The sequence below is a fragment of the Polyodon spathula genome, unplaced genomic scaffold (assembly GCF_017654505.1).
Source record: "Polyodon spathula isolate WHYD16114869_AA unplaced genomic scaffold, ASM1765450v1 scaffolds_900, whole genome shotgun sequence".
Taxonomy (NCBI): Eukaryota; Metazoa; Chordata; class Actinopteri; order Acipenseriformes; family Polyodontidae; genus Polyodon; species Polyodon spathula.
The window spans coordinates 1-12,500 of record NW_024472387.1 but is presented as its reverse complement, the minus strand read 5'-3'; the positions used below and the strand labels follow the sequence as shown (position 1 = coordinate 12,500).

The 12,500-nt window shown below is 43.3% G+C and overlaps 1 protein-coding gene across 2 annotated transcripts; it reads right to left on the bottom strand.

Annotated features, from left to right (window-relative positions):
- Nucleotides 1-5,624: 5,624 nt before the first annotated feature.
- On the bottom strand, nt 5,625-12,196 carry LOC121309143 (cAMP-specific 3',5'-cyclic phosphodiesterase 4D-like). 2 transcript variants are annotated; one of them, XM_041242041.1, is made up of 6 exons: nt 11,680-12,196; nt 10,658-10,757; nt 10,227-10,381; nt 9,022-9,144; nt 7,745-7,927; nt 5,625-7,218 (listed from the first exon to the last, which is right to left on the bottom strand). In XM_041242041.1, the coding sequence occupies exons 1-6, from the start codon at nt 11,845-11,847 to the stop codon at nt 6,784-6,786; spliced, it is 1,164 nt and encodes a 387-aa protein (XP_041097975.1). In that variant the 5' UTR covers nt 11,848-12,196; the 3' UTR covers nt 5,625-6,783. The 2 variants fall into 2 exon arrangements, with proteins under 2 accessions (XP_041097975.1, XP_041097976.1); XM_041242042.1 differs by having other exon boundaries at nt 11,695-12,189.
- Nucleotides 12,197-12,500: the final 304 nt, after the last annotated feature.

Genomic DNA, 12,500 nt, shown 5'->3' with positions numbered 1-12,500 from the left:
ATTCTCGCTGTAATAAATTAAAGTTATTATTATTATAAATAAATAGTTTTTTAAAAAAAAAAAAGTTCCAAGTAGTTTAACAGATACAGGGTCTTCAGACAGAGCCGCTGGCGTTATGAAATACAGAATGCATTAACACCTGTCTGACTCTTTTTTAAAAATCTGTTTGACTGTCTAATTTGCATTAGTTCTGCTCGTACAGTATCTGAAGGGCTCCTGGTATACAAACCCTCGGTTACCTGTTGCAAACCACCCTTATTTTTTATCACTTAGGATACCTGTGCATACAAAGTCCTTGGGATGAGTTCTGTGTTCCGTCTCTCCGGGAGTAAGGGAGAGGAGAGATCCCCAATCTTCAATTCGACCCACAGTGCTGTCCCGGCACCCTTTCTCCTGGACGCTGCGGGCTGCAGGCTGTGCCAACCCCCCCACCACCTCCCATGAAGAAATGGCCTGAAGGTTTGGGGTTCGTGTAGTCTGTATGCGTTAAGTACTAAGACTAGTTCATGTTTAATATATATTTTTAATTGTTATAAAACGACTTTCTGACCCCTCTTTTTCCCACCTTTCTGTCTGGGGGGTCACCCGATTAAAATTGATTCATTTTAATAAACAAAGACACGTTTGGATCAAAGGGATATCATATATATATATAGATATATATATATATATATATATATATATATATATATATATATATATATATATATATATATATATTTTTTTAATTGATATTTTAATTATCGAGACTGTTCAGCTGCTTTCATTAGAAGGCAGGTGAATGAACGGAGAAGCGACTTCAGTTGAAGTAATTTGATGAGAAGCTCGTTTTCACAGAATAGCGCTTAACTGCGGTTGTGATCCATGGTGTGTTGGAATTGATTAACGAGAACTGATTTTAGAAAGGATTTTGGAATCGAAAAACAGAACTCGACCCCCAACCCCTGTACAGAACCCTCTCCAATGCCACAGTAATACATAAGATAATAAGAGTGGGGAGCCCCTGATTAGATATGCATGACATCACTTCTGGGAATCCCCCTTTCACACCAGAGGAGACGGTGTAATCTGTGGCTCAGAAGGCTTTGGTTCCCCTTTTGAAGTTCTGTTCATGACCTGTTTCAAACCAAGAAGCTGGTGCACAAGCTGTTGCGTAAAATGTATTCATGCTTTTTTTGCGCTTCTGCTTATATATATATATATATAATATATATATATATAATTACCTATATATATATATATATATGAACATATTGATAACCCTGCTTTTAACACACTTCGCAGTAACCAGAATTAATATAGATAGATAGATAGATAGAGTGAGTGAGAGAGTTTTATATATCATTAACTGCAAAATGCCTTTATTTCAAACAAATGGAAACCCAAGCATTTTCATAAATCTCTTTGAAAAGACAAGATTAATAATAATAATAATAATAATATAATAATAATATAATATTATAATTAATAATAACAAAAATAATTGTATAATGATAATAAAAATAACTTAAAGACTTTGTAGATTTCACAACACAGCAATATGATTTACAAATATTACAATCGTCATTTAAGGTTTTTTTTTTTTGTTTGTTTGTTTGTTTTGTATGTGGTAGCAAACACAAACGCGCCATTTGTTCTAACAACAGAAATAATAAAACAAAACCAAAATGAAATAAAGCCGGACAAAACTGAATAAGTGACGCTAGCCCTGTTACCAGCAAGAAGTTTACCGTAACGGAAACCTCAAGATGTTAGACAGCCAGGACACTGATGTGGAGAAGGTTACACTGAATGACGCACATACGGTGCTTGAGTTGCAAAAGTGCCATCTGACACTTCTTAGAGGATCAGCTTGAAGGTCCTGGTTTCGTTTTTTTCAAACGGGAAAGCCAGCCTCTTAAAGACTGTGTTCAAAGAACTGAGGCTGGCATGCTCCCGGGCTCGTCTGAGTTGAATTATGTTGCACCTCTGTAATGTGGTGCTGCTGCAGCCAGTAGCAGTTCTCGGGGCGCAACGCACATTTCTCTCCCCGGTGAATTAAAATCGCTTGCGATTTAGACCTTGAGAAAGACTGTCGAAACGTTCCTCGTTGAATTAATTAGAATTATTATTTTTTTAATGATAATGCACAATACCCAAGCCAGCTGATTATCAATTTTACAGCAAAGCAAACTCTAGAACATGGAAAAACACGTCCAATTTGCAAACCCGTTTGGAGGAATAATAATTGTGCCAAGGGATATATCAGATTTTTTTTTTTTTTTTTTTTTTTTTTATAAGCATGTAACTGTATAAGTGGTCGCTGGCATTCTGCATCCCGGGAGAGTGCGCTGCAATGGCGTGTAGAGGCACGGTGACGTTATCTGAAATGTGACTCCTTGAAAGCTGTGTGACCGGATAACACCACAACTGAAAACCTTCGTCTGCTGCTGCTGTCATATAGTCGAAGGCGCAAAAAGTTTCCCTGCTTGACTGTGCGCAAGCAGCTACAGCTCCGATCACAAACTCCAAACAGAAAACCGCGATTGCTCTAGTGTAATTTGCTTGAGGCCTGTCTTTAATTGCTTTCCCCTTTTTTATATTGTATGTCTTTTAACCTAATCCCTCGATATTCCCACAATAGGCGCACCTTAATTGTTACTGTTAACAGCTCCCCCAAGGTTCAGAAAGGTTACAAAGAAAATAAATGCCAAAATAGTGCAATGCTGACACACATTTCATAATTCGTTATTAATAAGAATAAGTCTACAGTGTTTGATTTGTCTAATTTCTTTATACAATGTAAATATATATACAGAGAGAGAGAGAGAGAGAGAGAGAGAGAGAGAGAGAGAGAGAGAGAGAGAGAGAGATAATGAAGTCATTTGAATCTCACCAGGAGCGTTTTCAATCTCAACTTTTCTTTTATAGAATCAATAATTTACAGTCAAACATTACAATATGTACAACACACACAAAAAAAAATAATAGCAATACGACTACTACTAATAATAACAATAGTAATAATAATAAAAATAATAATAATCTAATAAAATTGCAACCCAACAAACAGAATCGTACAAAAATAAAAACTGCACGCGAACCATTCGACTCTTTTGAGCCTTTGCGTTTTTTTTTCTTCTTCAGAAAAAAAAGGCGGCGAACGGAGAAGAAATATCTGCTACAGTATTGTGTAAAATGGCAATTTCTTTTTTTTTTCACCCACCTGCGACAGCAAAATAACGCCGCTGCCAAGATTTAGAAGTGTTAGCGCTCACTTAAGAGCGCTGCCTTCCTCATATTGAGAGCGCACTCAAGTGTGCGCCAACACTTGCTTCTGACCGACACGTTATTACGTTTTTTCTGCACCTTTACCTACAAGAATCTCAAGCCTTGTTGATATTTGGCTTGTTGATTTGAGTTTGGCTTGTTGGTTCTTGGTTTAAATTTTCATATTGAGATGTGCTTACAATCCCTGCTTCAAACATACACACCAGGAACAGTGAAAAACATTGAAATGCATTGAAATAAATTGAAATAAATCCTTGCTAAGCTCGGTCTAGGCTGTGAAGCTTTGATTTGCTGCAGCAGCATCAGCCTCGGTAGGATAGTACTTCTTTACTGTAGCTGGTTAGCAGAAATCAGAATTGTTTCATATGGTAGATAAGGATTACTCGCTGAGATCAATAATGTGATTTCCCTGCTCCATCGCGCCATTCAATCAAGCTTCAACGAGGCGCTGGAAATGCGCGGTTTAAACGAAGAGCACACAGAAATGAAACTTACAATTTTGACTCTTTTCCTAAAGCAAGGTGGTTTCCTATAACTTGAAGTTTGATTATAATAAATTTAAATAAAACTCAGGGAAATGAGATGGGACACAATGCAGCACAGTCGTTTTTGATTGAATCCGTCCTACGAATCTGCGAAATAAAAAAAATAAAAAAAACCATCCGGTCTCCTCGTCTGGCAATGACTGGCTTTTACATTAAGGCTGACGTCAAAGTTAAAAAGATCCAGTGCTGTAAAATACTGCGACGGTTGGACAAAATATCGGAAACACCTGCCATATGTAACACGCACTTTTGAGTGTGACTTGGCTGTCCCTGGCACAGCTGGTGAATTTGCCATATGCAAAGATAGCATGTCAGGTTCACTCATGAGGGCCAACACAACTGATGCTTGCCTCGGACAGAGTGCTGATAGCAGGTGCTTGGTTGGCAGGTGTTTCTGTATCCCACGTTGACAGTGTTAAGGCAGGTGTTTCGAAGGTTTTTGTCCTTTTTTACCCAAAGCTGACTTAAAAGCTTCACCAAACCTTAGTTCACATTCACACATATATATATACAGCCAGACGTGTGCAAATGTATTCGAACACCCCATTGCTGCTGTGTAGTTTTGATTTGTTGTGTGGATTAAATAAAACGAAAATCTTGGAAAAATTCTTGAAAATTGTCAAAACAGGCAAAATTAGTGATTGTCTAATTTAACTGTTGACTTTAATAGGCCACACAGGCAATTAAACTAAAATAGTATTTATTATTATTATTATTATTATTATTATTATTATTATTATTATTATTATTATTATTATTATTAGTTTATTTGGCAGACACCTTTATCCATAGTAAGAGAAACGGGAACACATAGAGCCACAAATGTTAAAATGCATTTTTTTTTTTTTTTTTTTCTATATAGTTGTTTAAGATGCCTAAAGTGGTCTGACATTTTCACACATCACCTTGATTACTGAAACTCTCACGGCCAGAGGTTTCCATGCAGGTGTGTATATAAAAGGACGCACAGCACATGACAAATCTGGAGGTGTTCACACAGACTTGCACACGAACGCCTGTAGTGGAGTAACAATTCCAGTCTAGAAGCAGTTTCTTGTGTGTTTCTTGTGTGGATCTTGACAGGAGAGCGACACATGCAGACTGTTAAAACATCCTAGACAGATCTCCCAGCTCAGCTACGGCACAGGCTTCAAACACAGCTCTAGCGCACTGAAACCCCTCACCTACCACCAGTCTGCAGGAGCTCTGCAGGTAGCAGGAGTTTGGCTTAGGCAATGCAATTCAAATGAAGCTTCTTTCGGAAGAGAGAAGCTAAAAACAGTCACCCAGGTTTAAAAGGTGCCCTTTAAAAATGACATTGATGATAATAATAATAATGATACAAAAACAAATCTCAAGATGATACAAGGCAATTAACAAAACGTCACGCAGAAAACTGACTCTGCGTTTGCTATGACTTCCCCCTGTCGTGGTAATTAGAAGTCAGGAGGAACCCAGAGTACGTTTTTTGACTGAAGGACCCATCAATTATGGATGAGCCGTTTTTTATTTCAGCTTGCACTGCGCTTGCAGGACCGCTGCGTGCCTTCATCATCAGCAGCATCATCATCATCATCATCATCATCATCATCACTTCCAGGGTTCTGAGTTCCTAAGAGAGGCCTGACCGTGGCACATGGAGTTTCAGCATACTTTGTAAAAGTTAAGGCAAAAAAAAAAAAAAAAAAAAAAATATTCTGAATAGGATTGAAGTTTTTTTGCAAGTTCATTTTTTGAAATGACCATGCAACCTTTTGAAATAATACTGCAAGTGCATATTTATATATGATGATATTCTTGCGCAGGAAATCGATTCATTATTGTCACTTTTGTTTTGTACCTAAGCAGGGCACCAGCAAGGAATGGCAACTGGACTTAGATGAAAAGCGTTCAGAAACATTCTTCTGAATAAAACAGACAAAACACAAAACAAACAGACAATTGCATTTCTCTCAAACACCTTGACCCATTTTCCTCCTCTTAAACTATTGCCATTTTGTGCAAAAAAAAAATAAAATCATATATATATATATATTTTAAAAAAGGAAGGAACAGAGGAAGACTTGCTATTGAATATATTAGTGTTACGAAGAAGAAGGCCTAAACTCCTGCATTTTCCCCATTGCTGTTTTGTGTCTGTAAAATGCGACCAGTGAACAGACAGCGTTCGAAAAAAACGACGATTACAAAAAAAAAAACTAGCCAAGGATTCACTGCTTGGCCGTCACCACAAGCGCAGGGGCTTGTGGGTAAAAAAAGGCACGCGGCCATTTTGTATCGTAGCACTCAGAATAAAGGGAGGGGGTCGGAGGGCAGGGGAGTGGGGTTGGGTGGGGGTGAGGTTGCCCCGTTTGAGACACGAACGTCCTGCGGGAGTGCCTTGTCTTTATCCACACAGTCCCTTGATGTGATGCCCACCCCCCGACAGAAATGGAAGAGGCTTTTGTACTGCTTTGAATGTTTTAAGTAAAAGGAAATATGTTAGAAATGGCTTTATCCCCTAGAAAAAAATAAGAACAAAAAAAACACCTCTTCTTTTCTGAGCAAGTGCGCTCCACATAGTTGCAGTCCAATCCCCTTCCCCCGATACATATATGAATGTACAGAGTGTTACGTTCCAAATGACCCCCCCCCCCCACCCCCCGAAAAAAGGTTTCCACTTTTCTTCTTGTCTTCACTTACTCAATTCTACCAGTAGGGCGGCGCCAACACACATTCGAAATCTACAGTTGCTGTGTAATAATGCTGTCATTGTACATTTTTTAGGATTGCTATTTTGTTCCCCTTTTTTTTTAAAAAATAAATTAAAAATGTTTCTTTTTTTTGTTCTTTGTTTTAATAGTCGTCCCAGGGGAGGGAGGGCCGGAGGGGAAAACAACCCCCCACCCCCTTTTTTATAATCCCAACAGCCCCCCCCCTACTTCCGAACACTCACTAAAAAAAAATAAATAAATAAATAAGGCCGGGCTCATGTTTCGGCGGGGGAGGATGTGTCGTTCTCTTTCTCCTCGTCCCCTTCCTCTTCCTCTTCGGGGCTCCCTTCCGAATGTCCGTTTTCTCCCACCACCACCACCACCACCGCCGGGCCCTGGCTCTCCTCCTGCTCCCCCAGCTGCCCCTCCCCTCTCTGGGGCGTGCACGGCAGCTCTCCCCCCTGACCCTGGGGGCTCTGTCCCTCTCCCTCCCCTTCCTCCTCCAGGGTCAGCTCGAACTGGAATTTGTCCAGACAGGCGTCATGCTCTCTGTCTGGGTCGTCAGGCGGTGGAGAGGGGCTCTGAGGGATCATGTTCTGGTACCAGTCTCGGTTGTCCTCCAGAGTGTCCAGGATGTCCTGCGCATCTGGGTGCACCAGGTCCCCCCACGTCTCCCAGAGGGGGTGCACTATGTAGTCGATAAACCCAACCTGCCAGGGAGACAAAGGAGACGGTCACAAAGCAGCAGCGAGGACAACTACAGCTCTGCCACCCCCTATGGAATGAACTAATTTAGTTTCATAAAGTTGAATGGAACCTGCTGAATAATGTTCTGCTAACATAACGAATTACACGTTAGCGCTTTGTAGTTTTCCCATATACTTAACAGTAAAAACTGACGAAAACTGTGACCAAATCTAACATGAAGTACCGCTGACATGGCTTCTGGTAGACTTTTCGAGATATCATTTTGCCGTTTCTTTGATTACAAGATGCTAAATAAAATATCTAAACGATGTTCCTATAGTTTAAATTAAACTCATACAGTTCATGTAGTCTCAATCCTAAAATTCCAGGTGATGCAAAACTTTTGCAGCTGTGTTGTTTGGAGTCTCCACAGTTTGGCACGCGTAAGGAAGCTAGTTGCTTTAGGCACCCAAACCCTTGCAAAATCGTGTTGGATTGCATTGCATCAATAGCAAAACTGGAGGTCTCCCTGTGCTTGCTGCTGCATACCTGTGACTTCTCCACGGAGGCGGTGTGCTTGTCACACATGGGGCTGATCTCCATGCCCCGCTCGCGCTCCTTATCCCCCTGTCTGAAGAACTCTTCCATGATGCGGTCTGTCCACTGCCTGTACAGCTCCAGGGGCTTGGTGGGGTTGCTGAGGTCAGCGCAATGCACCATGTTCCTCAGCACCTGGGAGAAGAGAGAGAGGGGAAAGCACTCTGTGATACATGGAATTTACAATTACCTAGTGTTCTGGGAGAAAGCTCAGGTACGGTCTGTCATCAGGAGAGGATTCAGGGAGCTTGTCTCCCTCGCATTAATGAGTGCCTGTCTTATATATCTTACCTAACTGTGTGAAGCTGAACTTGGTGAACTCAGCTCACATATTTGCAGTGATGAACAGTAAGTGTTGAGAGCCCTACCCTTGAATAATTGCAGTACCCCACGCATGTTCATGGCGTATCCTCTACATTCATGTGATTGTACTCCCATGCTAGAATCACTATAGGATGAACAGATGCAGTGAAGGCAAGGTGACTGTTTGGAATATCAGCATGGGTTCCCAATTGGACAAAAACTCGTTACTGCCTCTGATCACCACGCCCCTGTCACAGCCAGGACGGCGCACCTTTCAACTGGTCTCCGTAGCAACGTACCGTATCTCCTTGACGACCCTTCTCCTAAGCAGGCACTCCTCTTAGCAACCCGTCTCTCCCTAGCAACCCTGTCTCCCTAGCAACAGCTCTCCTTGACAACCGCTTCCCTCCCCAGAACACCAGAATGAGACTGATGCAACCACATCACCAACAGGGCAAGGTTACGATTTCAAGATGACAAAACCTTTCCACCTCATCTCTCAGCTCTGTTAATGCCGATTTCGAACTAATGCCAGGATGCCAACTCTAGTTTCAGAGACAGCTACTAATAAGAGCTGTCTTCCACAGAGGACACATGCAGTGTCCTGCTGCCGTGATCATTTCAGCTCGGACGGGGGCAGTCATCCTGTAGCAGGATGTGGTAGGTAGTTCCTGTTCGGAAGGCTGGCTTATGTTTAAGTTCAACAAATGTGCAGAAGACAGCAGATCTGAGTAAAGCAAACTGCACACGACACTTCTAACGTCACGCCGTCACATGCCCGTCGCCAGAGTGGCAATTACAGTCACTTTAGTTTCTGCAAAGCAGACAAATCTAGTTGGATCCCGTCCATCTGCAGCAGACCACCGCAATGCAAAGAGGTGCTGGAGAATTAGGGGCCACGGGCTGCGTGCACTGCGCGGAATCACCTGCATCCGGTCAGTGTAGTGGTCCAGCAGCAGCCCTCCAGAGCTCGTCACCTTCTTGGTCTCCACCATGGTCTTGAGGTCAGCCAGCAGGGTCATGTGCTTGGACATGTCTGTCGCCAGGACCTGAGAGTGGAGGGACAAGCACACAGGAGTCTGTGACCAGTCAAAGGTTTCTTAGATAACAATTCGCCCGCTGCGATACTCCAACGCACAGCGGGAATGCATTGAGGAGAGACAGAAATCCTTTCCTTGCTGATCAATGGACCTATTATTTTTTTATGAGAAATGCTTCTAGCTATTCGATTGACTGTTTGATCTGGTATTGGAAGCGCCTAAAATATGCTTGACGTTTACCTGAACTGATGAAAGGTTAAGAGTGAGTTCCCTGCCTGAATTTATTTGCTCCACTCTCCACACCCGCCTCTCCCTCTCTCCACTCCTCCTCTACTGGCTGTCTGGTCATGCCTTCCCTCCACTCTCCCTCCCCACGCCCTCTGTGGTGGAACCAGCTCCCGAAGAACTTCTGTCTCTCACTGTCTTCCGTCGTCTCCTCAAGACTCACCCGTTAGACCGCCTTGTAGATCTCTTGACCCGCCCCCCTACTCTGCACTGGACTTGCCTGCCCTCAGCACCACGTTACTGGATCCACTATCCTTGCACTGTTGCACTGCTACTCTATTGTGCTTTAGTAGCATTATTTGCTCTTATTCAAATCAGTCTCTTTCACTCATTGTATTCACTACTACTGGACTTCACCCGTATAAACAAATATTTTTAATACAAGTCGAACCTGCTCTTAGATGGAATTATTTACTGTACCCTCTATTATTTGTTCTTATTTGAAGTTGATTTTTTGCTACTGGCTTATTGTTCTTTGCAACTGCTCGTACCTATATTGTGATATTCTGTAATGTGATATTTTACAATGTCATATTTTGTAATGTGATACTTCGTACTGTGATATTTTGTAACAATTGGAAGCTGCCCTGGATAAGGCTATGAAATAAATAATAATAATAATAATAATAATAATAATAATAATAATTAGTTGCACTTGCTGTGAACGACACTGTATTTAAATATGAAGCTTGCTTTGTAACACCTGCAAGTCGTCTTGAATAAAGGCGCCTGCCTAATCGCTAAACACTACAATGATAATAACAGTCCTGCCTCTGGCGGTGGGCTCAGCTCGACGCAGCTCTCACCATGTCGATGACCATCTTGCGAAGGCTCTGTCGCTGCCGCTTGCTCAGGTTCTGGAAGATGTCGCAGTTCTCCTCCTGCAGCAGCTTGAAGCCCACGGCCAGGTGATGGTTCTCCAGCACCGACTCGTCGTTGTACATCAGAGCCAGCTCTGAGTCTGCAGAGAGGAAACGGCATCTTCAATGACAGCGCACCACCAAGGCAACAGAACCGGGCCTCCGGGGCAGCACGAGGGCCGTGACAATCGGGCTGGCATCTCCCAGCAGCTTCTGCGGGCAACTGCCACGTCTCCTCTCAAAGCTACCCAAACCGCAACCTCTAAAGAGCCAAGCTCGAAAAAACGAGTTTCTCGTTAAGGGCTTTTTAAAAGCAAGGGAGGAGCCTAGTAAAAGAGCAGCTGTTTGAAGGCAGTGACTCAGCGGGCTGGACTCACTGGTGTTGATCAGGAACTGGTTGGAGACCCCTGGGTGATCCACATCGTGGATTGCAGCTGCGAATAGGGCCGCCAGAACCTCCAGATCCGTGAAGACAGTCTGCAGGGGGAGAAGAACAAGGAGACCAACGCTAAGTGGGGGGGGGGGGGGGGGGGGGGGGGGGGGGGGGGGAAGGGGGTGGGGGGGGGGGGGGGGGGGGCGGGGGGGGGGGGGGGGGGGGGGGGAGGCTGAAGCAGTGCAGAGGCCACCAGCGCAGTGAGCAGGTCTATTTATAGCTGCGGACAAAGGGTTTGCATCCCCCTGTAGAATGAACCTGCTGAATTATGTTACGTTAACATATTGAATTGCACACCACTTTGTAGTTTTCCAGATACTTCACGAAAAAACTGACAAAAATTGAAAAATGTGACGTTTCGAAATCTAACTACTGTACTGCTATTATGGCTTCCAGTAGACTTTTGCGAGATCATTTTGTAGTTTTTTTAAAATTATGTCTCAATCTTAAAACTCTAGGTGGTGCAAAACTTTTGGCCATAGCGTTAGATCTATCTATCTATCTATCTATCTATCTATCTATCTATCTATCTATATACACCCCCCTGCTTTTCTCCCCAATTCAGAGCGTCCAATCATTCCTTCCCCTCACCGCAGCATTTCCCCGCACAGCTGCTGAGGAGGACTGAAGGCTCAGCGGGCGTCCTCCGATCCCACGACCGAGCCAGCTTCCTCTTCCACACCCAGGAACTCCAGAGCGGATGTCAGCGATTTACCGCCCCCTGCAGGACAAGCCCTGCAGGTGTCTGCTCTGAGCTCACTGGTTAGGGCCCGCTGTAGCGTGATGAGGAGAAACAGCCCCTTCCGGTTTTGCCTCTCTAACCGGTGGGAGAGCCAGAGCCAATGCGAAGCTCCCTTCGGAATCCCTCTCACATAGGTTTTATTATACCAAATGAAACGGCATTGTACACCACGCACACACATCTCCTTCACTTCATTTCACATGGGTATGTTGTGTTGTGCTCACCAAATCTGTACTCACATCGAGTGCGGGCGTGGACAGCAGGACGTGCGTGGACTGCGTGACATCAGCGGCGTGGAGGCTGTTGTGATAAGCCACGTCCGCGTGGTAGTGGTCTTCCAGGGTCATGATGTACGTGATAAATGTGTCCTCTGGGATCCTAAAGGTCTTCATTAAATCTCTCTCCTGAAAAAGAAAAAAAAAAAGCTTTCAGAAGAGCACGCCGATGAGCCCGCTCTCTCCCTGTCGATCCCCAGATTTGCGGAAGGGTGCGTCGAACAGCGGCCACATGTTTGCATATCTTTTGCATTCTCCATAACAGGTAACAAGTTCAGCCCACTTTCAGCTCTTTCCTGCCCAGTACTGCACAACAAGCACAGTTTGAGAAACAAGAAGGTTCGCTGGCCGCACTGCTATCCGTAAGAACCTGCAGCAGCTATACCTGTCCCGTCTATCCGAGTCTCATTGAAATGGACATGACCTCAGACTCATCCCACTTCAGTTAGTAAATCACAGCTGCGTTTTTCAAACTGTAGTTCTTTTGTTTGTCTCTTCTTGTAACTCCTTTGCAAGAGTTTCCCCATAGTAAAAGCACATCAAAGTGTAATAAAGCATTGTAAAAAAAAAAAAAAAAAAAAAAAAAGGCGCGGTAATGCGTATTGATAAATACGGCAGAGCAGCTCAAACTAAGGGAACTGCATAGTGAGAAAATTGCTAAATTTCAGTTTTGATAGAGGATACTGCTGCAGGATTGTATGAGAGAGGTGCTTGTATCTCACCGAACTAACCCTGAAGAAAGAACTGATCCCAATCAATAAACATTAAAG